A 20,989-nucleotide genomic window follows, 5' to 3' on the forward strand; every position below is an offset into this window, starting at 1 on the left:
CTCACTGACCGTCTCTACTCTTTTTTCCACGGCGACATCGAACAGACAACCAAAAAAATGCAAAGTGATATGATGAACAGTTTACTTACAGTTGGTGCTTTTCGAAAAAAGGATGCAATTGTTTTCTGTTTTTTCGGTTTGGCTGGCCTCATGTTGATGTCCGGACTCCGGAATTGGGAACTGTCCCGCCACTACTGTCTGTCTGAGTAACCATGGAAACCAGGCTCGAGACGTAAACGCCAGAGACAGGATAACTTTTAGATTAGAATCTCTACGACGCAGGCAGCCTGCAGTTAAACAAAACGATTGCCCGTCTATGATCTGACTGTTTTATGTTGTTGTTGCAAAGCAGTAAATTAGAAAAAGCTTTTTGATTTTCTGTGAGTTACGCCGTATGTTTTTTTTTTTTTTTTTTTTTTTTTTTTTATAAAAGTGGGGGGGACGGATTGAGGGTCATTTGAATCTGTGTACGTCAGAACACCCCTGACGTACACGCTATCTGCGCCCTTGCTGCCAAATGTTGTAGTTTTGCTCTCTGATTGGTGTTATTTTAAGGAACTCGACCAGATTTATTATTGTAAATAACCTTCCTCCATAGTTTAACAGTTTAGAGCAACACCTGTCAAACAAGCCCAGTTTATATTGATTCTTAACTTCTGGCCTCTGTCTATAATAGGCTGGTCAGATGGTCAAGTGTTTTTTTCTGATTGTCAAAGGTATCTAATTTAATGCTCTAACAAACTAAATAGAGATTTAGGGAAACTATTACCTGCAATAAATTGCTAGACGGTGTTTGAGGAGGACTACTGAGCCGCTTCTGTTCTTATGTGAACTCCATTACTCTCTCCCTGCTCCTAGCAGAGGGACGGTTATTACCAGTCGATGTTTTCTGATGTTGAATGTGCCTTTAGAGGCAGATATGACGCCTGGGTTTTTAATTTACGCTCCCCTCACAGCAGATATTTGCTTCACAGCTGTTCATTGTTGTCAACAGAATCTCCACGTTGCTATCAGTTCAATAACCCTCATCAGCCCTTGGGTCATTAAGGCTGTGTTGAGCTCGGGATTACACCATCACCAGACAATTTCCCCTCCCTGTGTCCAGGCATGTAATTATAGAGCTGTGGATGAAAAATGTTCTGAAGAGGACACAACTCTAATGGATGTGTAGCGGTGTCACATGTAAAATGTTGGGAAAAACTGATATTTGCAGAAAAATGGGGCTATGCTAAAAAAAATGTTTTCACCCAGGTATTTATTTTACCTTCAATCCATTTTAGATAGGGGAGTTCCAAATGCTTAATTCATTTTTGTATTAGAAAATAACTAATGTCTCATGTTAGTCTGTGACACCCGAGCATGATGGGAAATTGGTTCAGATAACTCTGGCAACATAAACAACTGGTTGGATAGCTGGAGACCCACTCTGGTGATTATGCATCACAATCAAAGCATTTAGGTGTGTAAATCAGAAATCCAAGCAAAGGGATGTGCTTCATGGTTATATACTGGTTTATGCTGCGTTCACTCCGTACGTCTTGTGAGCATCAAAAAGGAGTCAAACGCCTCTCTTTGGACACCTGTGCACATTGCAGTCAGATGCACAGAGAAAATAGTTTTTGACAGCAAAGTGTTTACAGACACATCTGACACGCATTGCTTGTCTCTACAGTAGGAAGAACATCAAACTGCAGGATTTTAAAGCATTTTTAGGGGAACGCCTGTTTTTTTACATTGGGCCCTTGATTTTATGTTATTACATCATGTTCTACTGTTCTCCCATATTAGTTTTGTGTCATTTGGAGCTGTTCTGAAGATATTCCGTTAGGTTATATCCAAGTAACGTCTTCTTATGAGCAACGACTTGAAGACACAAACTAAACTGTTCATAATTTATTATTTATGGTACACCAGCATTCAAAACATGTAGGCAAATCACTGTCCCCCACTTTTAAAACAAAGTGGCGCGTGTATGACATCATCCTTGCGCCGGCTACCATTCATTCTTCCTGTCCACTGAACTGCTGCTAGTTTTACTCACATGCCTGGAAGATATCTAGTGCTACTAACACAGATGATCTCGCTCTCCATATGGAATTGAACGATTCAGATTAGCTAGAATGAATAGAAGGGATACCAGCCGGCATTCGTAAAATTCGTAAAATCCGCTTGCTGCTTTGTTTTTAAAAGATATTTATATAAAAAATATAACCGCGTATGTCTGGGGGACAGTGATTTGACTACATGTTCTGAATGCTGGCGTACCATAAAGAATAAATTATGAACAGTTTAGTTTGTGTCTTCAACTCGTTGCCCATAGAAAGACGTTACTTGGACATAACCGGAATATCTTCAGAATGGCTCCAAATGGCTCAAAACTAATATGGGTGAGTAGAACATGATGTAATAACGTAAAATCAAGGGCCAAATGTAAAAAAAAAAAAACGAAATTCCCCTTTAAGAAGAAACCCAGAATTTGGTCAATGACAGATGTTCAGCTCCATTGTTTCCTGTCAGTTTTCACCAGGTTTGGTCTCACTGTATTTTGGCCAATTCCTCCCTCCATCTCCTCTAGAGTAGAGATATTTTGGGCTTGAGCAGGGCAACACATTTCATCTCCCTCCATAAATTTCATGCAGGGTTGAGGCCTGGGGGACCGTTTAGCCAACCCCAGGACCTTTGCTGCTTGAGCAGTGTGTTTGAAATCATTGTGATGCTAGAAGACCATCCAACTTCCATCCTCAATGCTCTCATTGATGCAAGGAGGTTTGGGCCTAAAATTTCACCATTATTGGCCCTGATTCAGGGTTTCTGCGGGTCATTAAAAATAATTAAAAGTCATTAAATTATAATTTTTTTAATTAAAGCCTTAATTGGCATTAAAATGATTAAATTTGATAATTTTGGCATTAAAATGCTTCGGAAAAGAAGCTTGAGGCGGGGAAAAGGCTAGAGAATGGGGAAAATGCTCATTTGAACCAAAGTGGCGGGAAAACGAGGAACTTGGGACATGGCTGCAGCCTGTCCATGGTGAAGATGCTGAAGGGCATTAAAAGAACATTATTGGTTGTATTTACTCATCAGCTGACTGCAGATATTTGATGGGATTTTTTTTCTTGGTCATTTCTATCATAAAGTTCCTATAAGATTAATGTCTGTTAGTTGTTTTATTGTGATAAAATGTTAAAGTAAATGTAAAACTTCAGTTTTTTGATTTGACCAGATGATCGACCAGCCTGTATAGCCATTATTTTTCCCCCCGAAAGGTTCAGACTCCACCACTTGGATACATCATCAGATCCTCCTGCTTCACATCTTTCATTTCAGATCATTTTGTTTTCTGTCTGAAGGGTCTCGCTGTTCTATACTTTGAAGAAGCAATAAATATGAAATGTTTGCGCACAATGACGTTAAGAACATCCCAGCGGGATTTCAGAGAGAAATCAAGAAGGGCGTCTATAAGCGGCAGCCCCCGGCCTGCTTAGTCATAGTCCCTGTTTGTTGAAAATGGAACCAGCTGTTGGTGTCTTCTCCCTCTCTGATCACAGACGTGTGCACAGATGGAGAAGCACTGTTACTTCTTGTTATGCAGCCCACAGATCATCACTACAGAAAGAAAGTCAAGTTTGATTTTCACTGATTTTTTATTTTGTCTGATATTGAGTAGAACAAACATCAGACAGCAGTCTAAGTGCAGTTTCTATAAACATCAGCTGTAAATTATGTCTTTTTGAAGGAAAGGTATTAGTAAATATGATATTTTCTGTCTAGGCTTATGTGATAAAGGGTTTAATTATATGATTTAGACTGATTTATGCTCGTTTTTGGTGACAGCTAAATTAAAGTGTTCCTGCAAACGTTTGTAAGATATTTCAGCCACAAATATAACCAAAAAAATAACAATGCAGTAGATTAGACACCCCCGAAAAATACATATCATTACTTTACTCTATATTTATTAATACACATAAAGTGGAATAATTATAATTGTTTTCAAAATAATAATTTTTAAGGGATTTTCAATAACTTTTTAATGGAACATTTTATTATTTAATTCATCGTTGTAAATGCATGTTTATTTACAAATATTGCATTTTATTTGATTGTGGGTGTTACAATGTATTGCTTTATTTTATATTGATCAGATAAATATATAAAACATGTGATTAACTGGATGAATCATGATAAACTGGTAATTAAAATAATCATTAACTAATTGGGGAATCGAATCCTTAACAGATTAATGGCAGACAGAATCTAAAGCAAATAACCTACTTGCACTACTAATTTAGACTCAACTGTAAATATAAACTATAAACATAAAATATCTACAATATATATATATATTTTTTTTTATTTGGTGGTCTGGCTGCTGACTCCCTGTTAGGGCTGTCTGTGGTCTTAGTTGCATGAACTTAGATGTGTCTTAATTTTCTCCACCCTGCAAAACTGGTCTAAAATTGAATAAAACATTCTTAAAACAAGTGTAAATGCCCTTAGTTTAAGCTGGAAAATCAGATGATCTGCTAATGGAATGAGTATTTAAGTCTTTAAATGAAAATAATAAGATATTATGCACTTTCAATAAAATATTGGAGTTGTTATTTTTTCTTATTTTCAACATAAATCTTCTAAATTGATTTGCAAATTGTTACTTACCTGCTTAAAGCAAGCAAAGACTTAAACATATGTTTTTGCACTGCATCCCTTAAGGTTAAGAGTTCTTAACAGCCCTGAGGCAAAACTAATTCACCTGCAAATATGAAACCTAAGTAAGTATTTTTGTTGTTGTTGTTGTTGAAATAAGTCTATTCCCCTTGACGAATGGAATAATTTAATTTATGTTTAAAATTATAAACACTTCCATTATGTTATTTCAAGTCCATAACATCTAATTATAAAATACTCCTTCCATTGGCAAGTTTTATGATTTTACCTGCTCAAATTAAGGGCAAATAAACTTAATTAAAATGGTTTTTACATCTTTTCAGATCAGTTTTTGCAGTAAAGACTCTTAAGAGACAGTGATAGTACCATAACCTGGATTGTCATGAGATCTGACTTTAGATTTAGGCAACTTGTATTTTCATTTTGTATACAGAGTATACAAAATGAAATTTCATCCTGTTTTGTACAGTGAGCAACAGCTTAGCAGTGAAATGAACATTTTCCTCCCATAAAGTGCAGCAGTAATCAAACGTAAACAGAATCTGATCTGAGTTTTCAGTCTCACAAGAAATGCATCTTGAAAACCTCCCGCTAATACGTCCGTTTCGTAACATCAGCGTGTCGGACCAATGACATGCCAGCAGGTTTTTTTTGGGGCGGGACAAGTAGGAATGACGATGTTCAGAAGGGCCTTCCAAGGGCATTACGAACATGGCTACACTGGTGGAATCACCTGTCCAAATTAAAAATTGACAATTTTAGCTAAAATAGCAACAATCTCTTGTTTAAAAAAGGAGCAGAGAGAAACACTTTGATTAATCAGCTTACTCCGCTAGTTGTGAAAACACTCAAGAAGCTGCAGATGAGTCTTATTGTGATCACCGTGTCCGTTGATGGCTCTCATGGACGACCAATTTGCCAAAGCTATTGAGCCTGAAACGTCACAATTCGCTGCTACGATTGGCTGAAAGCGTTTTATTGAAGGCGGGTACTAGCTGGCACGTCACCCAATCAGCTGGAAGTATTGTACTAAACGTCCCTCCTTTTCACAGACAGACTGAACGGCAGCCATTACAGATTGATAACGTAGAACTCAACTCAGTTCTACACATCAATCTGGCTACCACCAGGTTAATAGTGCTCATTCCTTCATCATAGTCTTATGAAGAACCTGTTCTAGTGTTTTCTTTTACCCCATTTATACTACCCTTGAAAAACCGTGCCGAGACCGGTCCAAACTCAGTGACTGAGATAGCTTATCATGGGTAAATGGAAAGCAAACTGAACTGAACCGAGCTAGACACAACCGAACCGCACTAACTGCAGACCAGTTCCAGAGGTGGGCTCGGCTCGGTTTTTCCCTGGCTTGGTTCTCTATTAACAAGAGTGCATGAGCAGAACGTGTCATCTCCGTCTGGCTGCACATCCCAATTCACACTCCATTCCAGTAGTTGGCGGTAATGCCCCTCCGGAAGTTGCTTGCCAACCAACACAAAACAGAAGAAGAACAACTATAAACAACAATCGAAATCTTCTTCTTCTTCACAACTTTTGGTGCATTACCGCCACCAACTGCTTGATTTCCTCCTTCAATACTGGCAGTAATACCGTAGATCATCACTAGGAGGCGAGGAGTCGAGGAACCAAGATAGCGTGATGTGTAAACGGTCGTCAGAACCAAGCTAGGCCTGGTTAACTGATCCGAGCTCGGACCGGTCTCGGCATGGATCGGTTTTTAAAGGGTAGTGTAAATGGGGTAATAGTGTTTTCTGTACCAGACAACATGTCGATCTAGAGGCTGTTTCGCTTTTAAATAACTTATCTGCTTTGAAGCAACAAAAAAAGGCGGTTGTGATTTGTTTTTTTTTCATACTTTCAGCACTTTCCTTTTACTTTGTATATTATTTGCTTTTCATAATACAAAGTGTTTTGGCAAAGAAACAGGCAAATATTTTGTAATTAGCCTGAGTGGTGTAAACCCCCCCCCCCCCCATGCCCAGTCTGGAAGCTGTGTGCTGAAAACAGGAATAATAATAAAAAACCAGAGGATGCTTCCTTAAAGTGCTTACAGCTGCAGATCCTTATGTGTCCTTGTTTTTGTCTGTAGACGGTTATTCCTGCCCCCTCATCAGTGCTCTAAAAGGTTTCTTTGTGCTCCTGCAGGGCAACTCCAACAACATAGGCACCGTCGACATCTCTGTGGGCTTCGTTGGTTTGGAAAGCTACATCGAAGCGCCTGCCATCTTTTTAACAGCTCTCAGCACTTACGCAGGTCCCCTCCTCTGGGCCTGTCACCTCGTCTGCTACCTGAGCTCAGAGAGAGAAAGGTAAGTGTCACTAAGTTGATAAGTGGAGGAGCTTCATCGCTTATCGCAGCCTGAGGGTTTTCAGGAATGAAGGTGATAGCGTATAAACTTACCACTCAGCTTAATTTGCAACCACATCTCATTTTAAAAAGGAAGGTTATTTGAGTTACTGTAAATATTAGAAAATTAATGAGTATTTTCTATTTTTTTAGTTGTTTTGGTGGGAGATTGATTCTGTCTCTGAATCAGCTCAAAGGTTCTGATGTTTTCTCCCCAACCTCTGATGCAAACGGCTTTTATTAAATCCAGAATTCTGATGTTTATTGCTGAAATCTTCTACTCTCAGTAGATAAGGCATGAAGCATCATATTGACTGCAGAACTTTTCTTCACATGAATCTGAGTTAAGTTCCAGGTTTGCAGCTTTTACTGACACCATCCATGTTTTTTTAAGGTTTCTCTGTTCTGCTAATCTGAGATCTGTTGTCCAGTTTCCTCTGGAAAACCAATCACTTTCTCAAAGTCTGGAGCTAATCTTTTCTTTCCATTATTGTTCCAATCAGAGAACACATTTTTTTTATTTGAATTGAAATTCCTATAGAAATTTCAAACAAAAAAATGGAATCCAAAAATGAAACTGAACAACGTACAAAATAAGCGTTTAACTCTGATAACTCCGAATGCATAAAAATTACACCAATATAGACATGTTAGTCATTGTTGGAAAGCTTAGATTCTACAAAATTTAACCACCAAGTTGATTTTATGGACATAGCGAGCACCAAAGCACAATTAACAGCATGTCAAAATGTAAAGATGACAAAGCAGCCACAACAAGCAAGCATGTCTTAATTGCTGCTGTTCAAAAAAGAACTATTATTTTCCAGAATAAAAAAAACAACTTTGAGTCATGTTTGAACTGATGCAGTGTTTGTTTTACTCACCCAAGTTTCATGTGTATTTTTAGAAACTAGAAGGTGTTAGCTTTCAAATAATGTATCTGTAATTTGGGCATACTGTTCCTAAGTTATTTGCTTTTCCACTTGGGTATGCAGAATAGGCGAGAATTTCCCAAAATGAGGTGGATGTTAAGAGGATAAAAAAAAAAAAAAAAAAAAAAAATCCAAATATTTTTTGTTTTTCTAATCTTTTCTGTTACAAATTTTATATTTGAAAATATTTTCAGAGTTCTTTTTTTTTAGCTTAAGTTTTATGAGATGTTTTCTTTTTAAATTTACTTTTAAAGATGACATTAGCTTCCTCTGGAGGGAGGAGCAAAGACGCATTTCTATTCGTCTGCTGAATGTTAGCAACAACGTTTTTATTTGTGTTTGAATTGGGTTTCAAGTGAAGCGAATGTGATCTGCAAAACACAATATGAAAAGAATAAAATTCTTAAACTCAGTCTGAAAAAACAAAATTTGAAAATGATTTTTAAAAATGAATTGTTGATAAGAGAAAATCTAAAAAAAGAAAATCTGAAAAAAAAAATAACTTTTTGATTGCATTTTTATTTTAATTTGTTTAGTGTTCTTTGCTGCAACAGAAATAGAACATAATTCACTGCATAAAAAAGCGGTAGATTCTAATGGAAGGAAGTTTGTGTCATTTTTGTCTCTTTAAGTTGGTGGTAATTTATTTTTGATGTGAAATTAAACTTTATTGATCTCACATTGGAGAAATTAACTCTCTGCATTTAACCCATCCCTTTGGGGAGCAGTGGGCTGCCATTGTGCAGCACCCGGGGAGCATTGTGGGGTTAACTGTCTTCCTCAGAGACTCAGAAAGGAGGCAGCGGGATTCAAACCGGTTACTTGCAACCTTCTCAGAGCACTACTCTAACCGCTAGGCCAACACTCCTTTCTGGGTATTGCTGAAGTTCCTTTTATAGACAACAGTAAAAAAAATAATTACAGTTAGTGTGATTGGCTTTTATTTTCTTTGAAACCTTTAATTAAAGGATCCTTTAACCAAAATGCATCTGTATGTTTTAGATTAGTTACTAATTTGCCTGGATATTGTCTTATAAAAACTTGCCTGTTTAAAATCTATCAGAGTCGTTTCACATTTTGAACCCTTTGACTGTTTCACCAGCTGCTTACTTTCATGCTCAGTCTGTTCTACTTGTCGCCACAAAAAGCTTCAGGTATAATCCCACCCCCTCAAAGTAATTTAATCTGAATTGTCTCGCCTTTAGGAAACTTCTCAACAATATTTGAAGTCTAATATCTTCCTCTTCAACCTGATTGGGTTTGTCGTCTCGCCTTGTCAGCCGTGTCGATTGTAACAAAGAAAATGCCTCGTTGTGCTTTCTTTAGCAACCATCACCTGCTGTGTGTTTGTCAGTTAAAAAGTAGTCTGACTGCTGAGAAGAGATGGTTCGTCAAATTATCACTAACAAGCCGTCAGATTTCCAGCTAATTAAAGGTACAGTTGATGTTTTGTATATGGTGCAGTATGAGTGTAATTACCTCCAGCAATAATACCATAGATTCAGGTGTATGTAACAATATAACTGCTTTCCTGTAAAGCTGCATATTACCTATAAGACTTGTTGCTATTATAAACCTATCATTTAGCAGTAAATCTTAACAAACATCCCCTTTAGTAGAGGTATTCAACTCTAGTCCTCGAGGTCGGCCACATAGGTGTCTGCTTAATCTGAATTTATCAAATTCTAGTTGCTAGAGCCTCTTCCTTCAGCTTCTGTTGGGTCAACAGTAAGAAGACTCTTGGGTGCAAAAGGAAGTCCAGACTGCAAACTGGATCTAAACAGCTTTCAGCCTACAGAGATTACACCATGGAAACATACCTCAATGACGGGGGGGGGGGGCAAATTTAGACTACACTGATCGAAAAAAAAACTACAAAAGTTACACAAATATAAATGATATTTTTTTATTTCAATTCAATTCAGTTTATTTCACAACACAAGTCATCTCAAGGCATTTTACAGTTCACCAGATCATACAGTCAAACTGATTCACAGTTTTCTATCTAAGAAAAACCAGTTGATTGCATCGGCATTGACTCACATGCAATCCCTCACACTAAGCATGCTTGTAGCGACAGTGGAGAGGAAAAACACCCTTGTAACAGAAAGAAACCACCACCAGAACCAGGCTCAGTGTGAGCGGCCATCTGCTGAGGCCGACTTGGGTTCAAGGAGAGAGAAGCAGAGAAACAACAAGCAGCTGTAAAGGGCGGCTCCATCCGGGAAACACACAGCCAGGCGGACGAGCTCTGAGCCAGCTCCCATGTCAGAGGATGAAGAGGGAACATCCAGTCAGCCACAGCCAGAGAAACAGGACTACACTGGAAAACAGGCCAATAAATAAAGGTGTTGATGGCAGCAGCACAGCTGATATTTATCTCCAGGATGGTGTTTTATAAGTTATCCCTTATAAAACTCTAAACAAGATGTGAAATGAAAATTTTTCACACTGAGTCGACTGCAAAAGTATTTCTGTTCATCTCTGTGAGGTGTCCTATGCCTAAAGGTCCTGTTGCGCGAAGGATCATGGGATTCCCTATAGCTCCTCGTGAGGCTTTAAAGGCACACTATGCAACATTTTTCAGTTAATTAATGTGTTCCATAACGTTTTGGATGATTAAATGAGTCATTTCAGGTTGAACAAAGGTTTTCTCGGCCGCCCTGGTGGTCTGTGGGGGAAAAACCGCACTTGCAATTGCAGGAGCCCTCGGCCCGCACCCACAGACTCAGAAGTCTCGCGAGAGTCGGTCTTGCTTTACGGTGAGAACTGCTACACGCCCCCAGTTAAAAGCATGCTCGTTGCTAGCACAGTGGCAATCTTTGTGCAGGTATCATGCCGGAACCAGCGTGAAAACAGCGAAAGCCCATGTCGGAGCAGGCAAGAAAGAGGAAAAGGGCTCCGGACAGAGAGAGGAGTCTTACACGGGTGAACATCGGGCAAGCTTTTTCCGAATGGCGAGAGCTAAAATAAAAAGAAGGCTGCAAGGCTGACGCGGACCTCGCGTTTCTGCTGATACGATTGTAAGTAACATTGGAATGGTTTCTCTCGCTCTGTGTGCATGTTCATACTTTCACTGTGTTAGTCATTCGTTGCGTTTGCCTGTCTGCTAAGCTCAAAACAACCGCGCCTGGCTTGACGGAGAAACCAGGAGAACAGCTGTGCATATTTACGACAGTGCACTTTTACTTTCGCCCTCTGGGGGGAGCCTCGCTGGAAAATCAACACCGGTTGCATAGTGTACCTTTAAAGGAGCTATTATGGGACGGATAACTCTGTCCTTACTTCCTGCGCTATTCGGACAGCACTTCTTACAAAATCTTCTTAATGACTTGATTATTTGACTCAAGTTAAATCAGAGACCAGAGATGGGTAGTAACTAGTTACATTTACTTGAGTAACATTTTGCAAAAAATGTACTTTAAGGAGTAGTTTTACAGCGCCATACTTACTTTTAGTGGAGTAATATTCTTGTAAAGTATCGCTACTCCTACTTGAGTAAAATCTCTGACTCATCCGTCCTGTGTGAGTAATTTGAACTGTTCCTCGATCATGTAAATATACAGTAAACATCAGATATTAACAGTGGAAATTCATTTCCAGTCCTAACTTATACACATTTCTCACTGTAAGGATTGGTTTTCTAAGTTTTATGCAAAAAAATATTTGTTAAAATTATTTCTTCTGCATGAATTTGTTATTTTATATTCATGACATTTATTAGTATTTTTTTATGCATTTGAGTTTTTAAAATGCCAGAAGTTACTCACAAAGTCTGTCAGTCGACATCATTTTAAAACATTAAATCAGACATTAGTTTACTTTCATTTCAGTCACTTCTTGTATGACTGCTTTTTACTTGCTGCCCTTTAATACATTTTCTGGGTACTCTACCCACCCCAGGTAGAGACACATCTATGTTGTGGAGGGCAGTGGACCTTAGGGACTGGAATGAGGGAGGTGTGCAAGGCACATGGGAACAGATGTCCTTAGCTGACTCCTCTCGAGGTGGAGGAGGAGCAGCTCTACTCCAAGCCTCTCTGGGATACCTGAGCTCCTTCCTCTAAGGGAAAGTCCAGCCCTCTTGCAGAGAAAAATCATTTCAAGTCATTTTTTCTTAAAATAAGTGCATTTGTTAGACAAAAGAGACATTTTGCCAATGGAACAAGAAAATGTAGATTTAAAATAAGAAAATACAATTGCATTATCTTATTTCAAGTGCATTTTATCTAATTATCTTATTTTAAGAGTACAATCTCATTTACCTACTCAAATTAAGGGTAAATACACTTAATTTAATTTAAGACTCCTCCAATCTGAAGGAGACAAACCACCATTTTTCGAACCAGAACCAGATCCATGACCTTGGACTTTGAGATTATCTCATCTCAGCTGCTTCGCATTCTACTGTGAGGTGCCCCAGTGAAAGAGAGCCAGCAGAGCCACATCATTCGAAAAAAGTTGGGACGAGATCCGCTGGTCCCCAAAGCAGACCTCCTCTGGCTCTTGGCTAAACAAGCAGCAGTGACAGAGGGCAGCCTAACATGCACAGGGAACTGGTCCGACTTAATGCCGGCAATGCAGACCAGGCCCCTGCTCCACTGGTACAGAGACCAGAGGGCCCCTAGTACAGGCTCCCCGACATATTTGTAAAGCACTTGTCACAGGGCGCCACGAGGGACATTGGGAGTGCGTTCTCCAGGTCCATAAAAACACATGTGCACCCTGCAGAGAGCAAAGAGCTGGTCCTCTTTTCCACGGCTGATCCATCAATCAGCTGGACTCTCCTGGCATTGCCTTCCTGGGGAGACTGAGAGGTTTGATCCGCCTATCACCGGAAAAACAATCTAATTTCTTAAATTAAGTGCATTTACCCTTAATTTGAGTAGGTAAATAAGGTAGTTTGCCAATTTAATGAGTATTTTTACTCTTAAAATAATATAATTAGATAAAATGTACTTGAAATAAGACAATGCTATTCTGTTTTCTTATTTTAAATGTAAATTGTCTTGTTCCGTTGGCACGATGTCTCTTTTACCTCCTCAATCCAAGAACAAATGCACTAATTTTTAAGAAAAAAAAGACTTTTCTGGATTTCGATTTTTTTTACAGTGCAGCAGCAACAATCCTTCTTCTTATGCAGGGGAACCACCACCCCAGTCTGCCACTCCAGGGACCGCTGACCCCAACCACCACACAATGTTAAAGCCTGAGGTCTCAGTCACCTGATCCACAGTTGCTAAAATTAGAATTTATTATCAAATAGAAAAAATGGTTTTATAGAGTTTTTTTTTTGCAGAATCTGAACCAGTTTAAGCTAAACCTGATAGTTGAGATATTCTAGACTGAGCATATTATTATTCATTCTAAATGTAAAGTTTCTATATATATTCTACTGTTTTTTTGCTTAATTACTGCTCTGAGATTATTGTTCTTTCATCAGATGTCATGTTTTTGTGCCTTTTTATTTTTCGATTACTGAATGAGTTGACAGTTAATTCAGTAATCATTCAATAAACTGTTTCAGTCCTGATCCAGTAGTTCCTCAGGATGGACTTCAAACTATGGCTGCGAACCTGAAATAGCTTTCAAGATTATTTAAAACGATTTTCGATTATTTTTCTGAAGAAAAAAACAAAGTTTTACTGCAGTTGCAGAACAATAAACTGCCCTTAAACTTTCTATTTTCAATTATACCATCATTTTATATAAAAAACAAACCGAGTTAACTTTTCACAACTTAGCAGCTCATCTGGAGAGAGTCCAGTAACTAGGTGTGTGAACGCAGCCAATAAGCAAGTTTGTCCCTCAGCATGAAGCCTGTGCACAGCGCTGAGTGATGAGGCTTGTATCTGGCCTAACAGCTGTTCAGATGCTAAAGCCAAACCTAAAATGAATGGAAAAATGGAAACCACGATGCTCTGGGTATGAAATGAGTCAGTTGCTCTTTAAAATGCCAGAAGCAGAACTGGGAGGCTGCAGCACCTGATCTGATGAATAAAGGGTTTCACAACCAAGGTCCAACATAATTATGGCAGCTCAAGGTGAACATTCACACATCTGATTTAACAGTTTTCTAATCTTTGTTCAGAATCTGGAACCGTTGACCCTCTCAAAACAAAACTTTGGTCAATTTCAGAAATAAAAATGAGGTTTTCCATAATAAGCTTTGAGTGAATTACTCTGTTGACTTGAAAGTTATCCAATTCAGTTTATTTATAGAGCGCCAGTTCACAGGATGTCATCTCAAGGCACTTTAGAGAGTCGATTGATTAAATCACCCATACAGATTGGTTTTCTATCTAAGGAAAACCAGCTGATTGCGTTCAGGATTCACTCTTCCTACCAGAGCATATGGCGACAGTAGAGATTTACTTGCTTTGTGACGTTTATACAAAACTTTTGCACTGAGCATATATGCAGCGACAGTAGAGAGGAAAATGCAAATGAATGCATTACAAAAATTAATTAGAGATGCCAGTTAAGTGCACAAGCATTTTAATGTGGACCAGTGAATAATCCGGCCAGTGGGTGGCGGTAATGCACCTAAACCACTTTGCCAGCTGCCTACACAAGAAGAAGAAATTAATGGCAAATTTTACTTTAAAATGAATGAAGACAGAGCTATCAACCACAGCAAAGTGATTTGTAATTATTTTAAAAAAGATTTCTCTTATAACTGAAGCAGCTCCAGCTGGACATATCATTTAAACACAAAACATGTCGGGGAAAGTTATGTGGATGCACCTGCTAGTGCAACCTCTGGCACAATTCACCAACCTACGTTTGCTGAATGTGGTTAATGAATGAGCAAAGCCGCCACAGAAAGACTGATTAGCCATGCGCTACAATTTAGTAATGTCCTATAATTCAAATACTATACTTACAATACTTTTAGCACAGTGCTGGGGAACCTTGACCTTCATTGTGCAAAGTTACCTGATTTCTCTTCCCCAACTCACCTGATTCTAATCCATATGTCGCTATAAAGAACTTCATAGGCTGTTGTAGCAGGGTTGGATGGAAAACTTAAAGGACTGTGACCATTGAGGACCACTGTTCCCCATGACTGCCTTACAGCCCTAATAATGTAGCGAAGTAAGGGAAATTGGTCCTCGCTTCCTCCAGCAGTCTAAGCCTATAGCAGCATAACTGAAGAGCTTTATTGAAAAGAAAAGTTTTAAGCCTACATTTAAAACACAGGGTTTCTGCTGCACTCACTGAAACTTGTAATTTTAACATCCCCAGAAATCAGTGAGGTTGTGACACTATCACAAAAGGTTAAAAAGGAGACCTTTCTCTACATGTCTGACATAAAAAAGCAAGAAATGCTTAATTTAGAAACTTGAGTAACTGAATTACAAATCAGAATCCTTAATTAAAAACTTTAATCCAAAGCTTTGCTTAATCCACCTGACTGTGTTCAGAAAGAATTTATTTAAATTAAATTTAAAGTTATTGAAATCTAACATTAATCCTTTGTTTTTATAATGTGCCTAGGGAAGGGCAGGGAATAACGAGGAGAAAACCAGAACAAATGTTAAATAATCTGTAGGTCTTTACCAGGGGTAGGCAATGTCTGTCCTCAAGTGCCCCTGTTCTGCAGCCTCTACATGCATTCCCCCTAAAACATAGCTAATTTAGTAATGCCAGCAAGTTTAGCAGAGGCTTGTCAATTAACAAGTCATTGTTTCAGGTGTGTTGGAGCAGGGATGCATGCAAATGTTGCAGGACAGTTCCACTCCTGAACCAACATTGCCCAATATACATCAAACCTTCTCTAACCATTCAGCCATTGTAACTCATAAAAATTGTCTCCAGTTTCAGGAGTTCAGGTCTAAGGGGGAAACCCATCCTTCACAGCAACAGCACTTTTCTCCTTTGGAATCCTAAGGTTTTCTCTACGTGGTAATGTACAGTATGTAGTCTCTGCAAGGGGTCGAAAACTTCAAAAGAAAAAAGCAGTCATTTCACCGGTGTCTATTAACGACTACCTATTTTAGACCTGATCTATAATTTCTAATTGTAAAACTCTTGTAAGGGGTTTTAATTTAGATGGACTGATACATTGGGAGGGAAAAACGTTCCCTTTTATCATTAATTAAAGCAGAAACTTGATGTGATCCGCCTGTGGTAATTTTATCACAGCAGTGTGAGAAAAATAAGGACTTGACACAGTATCTTCAGACCAGCAGCTTTGATGTGCAGAATGCTTCAGTAGGAAATTGAGAATTAAAATAAATAAAAGAATAAACAAACAAATGTTCTTCTACCTTTTTTTTTCATGAAATGATGTAGAATACGATTAACTATAAAGAGAAGCTGTGCTCAAAATCAACATTTCAATCCAGAAAACGGGCTAAATATTTCTGGTTGTCGTGGCGACAGTGTCGAGTGCCTGTAAGTACCAGTCCTTGCCCAGGTCACATTATCTCTTTCATCATGTTTTACATTTAGTCTTACATTTGTTAAAATCATAAATTTTGTCTTAAAAAACAAGAAACATAAGTTTCTTTTTTCCAAAGAACTTTTTGACATAAAAGCTCAAATTTCAGAGTTCCTATTGGAAGTAAACACAAATATTCAACTAATGATTACATTTCATATAATGATTTATGAAATTAAAATGTGTTTCATCTGATTAATAATATTGTCTGCTTAGAAAAAACAATTCTTTAAATGTTGTAATGTTACCACCATCCAGTAGGGGGCGCCACTGTTCAATTCAATTCAATTCAGTTTATTTATATAGCGCCAAATTCACAACACATGTCATCTCAAGGCACTTTACAGTTCAACCAGATCATACAGTCAAATTGATACAAAGTTTTCTATCTAAGGAAAACCAGTTGATTGCATCGACTCATTGACTCAAATACAATCCCCCACACTAAGCATGCTTGTAGCGACAGTGGAGAGGAAAAACTCCCTTTTAACAGGAAGAAACCTCCAGCAGAACCAGGCTCAGTGTGAGCGGCCATCTGCCGAGGCCGACTGGGGTTCAAGGAGACAGAAGCAGAGATACAAAAAGCAGCTGTAAAAGGCGGCCCCGTCCAGGAAACGCACAGCCAGGCAGACGAGCTCCAAGGCAGCTCCCATGCCAGAGGACGAAGAGAGCACATCCACTCAGTCACGGTCAGAGAAACAGGACCACACTGGAAAACAGGCCGATCTCCAACATCTATAAACAAGGGTGTTGATAGAAGCAGCACAGCTGATGTTTCTTTCCAGGATGACGTCACAGCCAAACAGGAACAGACGAGGCAAAGCTACTCTGAGGAAAAGCAGAGAGAGCAGAAGGTTAGAGATTGAACTAACAGATTCTGCAGAATAGGAGAACAGAGAGAGAACGAAGCAGAATGATGAAATGGGGGTCCCTATGTCCTCCAAAAGTCTAAGCCTATAGCAGCATAACTATAGAGATAGCTCAGGATAATCTGAGCCACTCTAACTATAAGCTTTATCAAAAAGGAAAGTTTTAAGCCTAGCCTTAAAAGTAGACAGGGTGTCTGCCTCACGGACTAAAACTGGTAGTTGGTTCCACAGGAGAGGAGCCTGATAACTAAAAGATCTGCCTCCCATTCTACTTTTAGAAATTCTAGGAACCACTAGTAAACCTGCAGATTGAGAGCGAAGTGCTCTGTTAGGAACATAAGGAACAATCAGATCTCTGATATAAGATGGAGCTTGGCCATTTAAGGCTTTATATGTGAGAAGGAGGATTTTAAATTCTATTCTTGATTTAACAGGAAGCCAATGAAGAGAAGCCAGGATAGGCGAGATATGATCTCTCTTTTTAATTTTCATTAGAACTCTGGCTGCAGCATTTTGGATCAGCTGAAGGCTTTTAACTGCAGTTTGTGGACTTCCTGATAGTAAAGAATTACAATAGTCCAGCCTTGAAGTAACAAATGCATGGACTAGTTTATCAGCATCACCCCTGGACAGGATATTTCTAATTTTTGTAATGTTCCTCAGATGAAAGAAGGAAATTCTAGAAACCTCTTTGATGTGGGATTTAAATGACAGGTCCTGATCAAAAATAACACCAAGATTTTTTACTTTATTATCTGAAATCAGTTTAATCCCATCCAAATGAAGTGACTGGCTAATCAGTTTCTTTTTCAGAGACTCTGGTCCAAAGACTATAACTTCTGTTTTGTCTGCATTCAGGAGCAGAAAGTTAAGAGTCATCCAGGTTTTTATGTCTTCAAGACATGCCTGTAATCTATGTAATGGGTTAGCTTCATCTGGATTTATAGACAGGTATAGCTGGGTATCATCAGCGTAACAGTGGAAATTAATCCCATGCTGTCTAATAATTCTACCAATTGGGAGCATGTATAAAGTAAAGAGAATTGGTCCTAGCACTGATCCCTGTGGTACTCCACAGGTAACCTTTGAGCGTGTTGAAGATCTATCATTAACATGAACAAACTGAATTCGATCAGATAGATAAGATTTAAACCAGTCTAGTGCTGTTCCTTTAATTCCAACAAAATATTCAAGTCTTTCTAAAAGAATATTATGGTCAACTGTATCAAATGCAGCACTAAGATCCAACAGGACGAGCACAGATACAAGTCCATTATCTGAGGCCATGAGAATATCATTAGTGACTTTCACCAGAGCTGTTTCAGTGCTATGATGAGCTCTAAAGCCAGACTGAAACTCTTCAAAAAGTTCATTATGGTGGAAGTGATCGCAAACTTGTTTGGCAACTACTTTCTCAAGAATTTTGGATAAGAAAGGAAGATTGGATATAGGTCTATAATTGACCAAGTCATCTGGGTCAAGAGACGGTTTCTTAAGCAGAGGTTTAATTACAGCAACCTTAAAAGCTTTAGGTACATATCCCTGTAACAGAGATAGATTAATCACATCTAAAATGGAGGAGGAGATCAAAGGGAAGACCTCCTTAAATAACCTGGTTGGAACTGGATCTAACATACAAGTTGAAGGCTTAGATGAAGACAATAATTTTGCTAATTCAGAGAGTTCAACTGGATCAAAGCAGTCTAAACCCGGTTCAGATTCCATGACTACCTCAGGTACAATCGCGGATAGAGGAGTGCTTATGATCTTATTTTTAATAAGATCAATCTTATTTATAAAGAATCCCATAAAATCATTGCTGCTAAGAGCAGGTGGAATGGACGGTTCAACAGAGCTATGGCTCTGGGTGAGTTTGGCAACTGTATTAAAAAGAAATCTAGGATTATTCTTATTCTCCTCTATTAATGAGGAGAAGTATGCTGCTCTTGCTTTACAAAGAGTCCTCTTATACAGCAGTAAACCATTTTTCCAGACTAGGAAGGACTCTCGCAGGCCTGTGGAGCGATATTTTCTCTCCAGTTTCCTAGCATTTTGCTTCAAAGTACGCAGCTCTGCATTAAACCAAGGAGCAAGCTTTCTATTTTTAACGGTTTTCATTTTCAAAGGAGCTGCGTTGTCTAAGGCAATACGCAGAGAACTAGCAACCCCATCAACAAAATCATCAACCTGTGAAGGGGAATAAGCTAAGCTTTTGCACTCTGCAGCACTGCTCAGTGACACAGAGGAGAGAGAAAGTGAAGCAGATTCTTTAAAATTTATAACTGCACTATCTGATAAAGATCTACTAAAATTGAACCTTCTTTTGGGGGAGGAGAACTCTGTTAAAGTAATCCTGAAGGTTATTAGAAAGTGGTCAGAGAGGACAGGGTTGTGAGGAAATACTGTTATTTCTTCACATTCTATGCCGTATGTCAGCACAAGATCCAAAGTATGAAGATGAGAATGCGTGGGACTATTCACATTTTGAACAAAGCCAATAGTGTCTAAGATAGCAATAAAGGCTGCTCTTAAGCTATCGCCTTCAATGTCAGCATGGATGTTAAAATCTCCCACTATGATGACCCTGTCAGTATTTAATACCAAATCAGAAAGGAACTCTGAAAACTCATCTAAAAATTCAGAGTAAGGACCTGGTGGACGATACAAAGTTACAAAAAGAAGAGGTTTTCTTGCCTTGAAATTTGGATCAGGGAAATTAAGGGTTAAATGTTCAAAAGAGTTGTAGGTATTAATTGTTTTGGGAGTAATCAGTAAGTCAGACTGGAAGATTGTTGCTACTCCTCCTCCTCGCCCAGAACTTCTGGGGATGTGAAAATTTAAATAGCTTGAAGGAGTTGCCTCATTTATGCTCACATAATCCTCTTGCTGCAGCCAGGTTTCTGTAAGGCAAAACAAGTCAATGTGATTATCACAAATCAAGTCATTAACTAGTAGACTTTTAGAGGAAAGCGATCTTATGTTAAACAGACCGCATTTAATTGTTTTAACTTTTTCCCCAATTGGAGTTATTTTGATTTTAATTAGATTGTCATGATTTACTCCTTTGGGAATCTTTGCTAATTTATTAGATTTTGGTCGTGGGCAAGACACTGTCTGGATGGAGTAAAGAGTGGGTAACAGTAGAGAAGCTGCAGAGATGTGTGTTAAACTACAACTCTGCTTCCTGGTCTGCACCCTGGGTGGTCAGGGTTTTGGAGGACTAATAAATGTGGCCAGATTCCTAGAAAGAAGAGCTGCACCATCCAAAGTGGGATGGATGCCGTCTCTCCGAATCAGACCAGGCTTTCCCCAAAAGGATTGCCAATTATTAATGTAGCCCACGTTGTTTTCAGGACACCACCTAGACAACCAGCGGTTGAATGACGACATGCGGTAGGGATGGGAATCGAAAACCGGTTCCTGTTCAGAACCGGTTCCGTATTTTCCGATTCCATGGCATCGTTTGGCAGCTCGCTGAACGATTCTTTTTTCGATTCCCGCAGCACCAGAGCCTAGAGCGCCGGCTCTGGGGAGCATGACTTACGTCACGTTTTTTACGTACGTTACGTAAGTTACGCAAGTTACGCAAGTTACGCAATTTGGAAATAACTATTCGAGGAGGAAGACAGCGAGCTGCGGTCACTTTTTGAATCAAAGCCCCGTCTTTCCTTAGCCCAGAGGGTAGATCAGGAAATCCAGCTCTATAAAA

General features: G+C 38.9%; 1 protein-coding gene across 1 annotated transcript in view; it reads left to right on the forward strand.

Moving 5' to 3' along the window:
* Nucleotides 1–20,989, forward strand: part of pigg (phosphatidylinositol glycan anchor biosynthesis class G) — a 166,448-nt gene that overhangs the window by 129,958 nt on the left and 15,501 nt on the right. The window contains exon 12 of the mRNA XM_038277616.1: nt 6,832–6,995. Within this exon, the coding sequence (XP_038133544.1) occupies nt 6,832–6,995 (164 nt within the window). The remainder of the gene's footprint in view (nt 1–6,831; nt 6,996–20,989) is intronic.

This window comes from Cyprinodon tularosa, unplaced genomic scaffold, assembly GCF_016077235.1.
Source record: "Cyprinodon tularosa strain WSP-4 unplaced genomic scaffold, ASM1607723v1 ctg133, whole genome shotgun sequence".
In the NCBI taxonomy this organism is placed as follows: domain Eukaryota; kingdom Metazoa; phylum Chordata; class Actinopteri; order Cyprinodontiformes; family Cyprinodontidae; genus Cyprinodon; species Cyprinodon tularosa.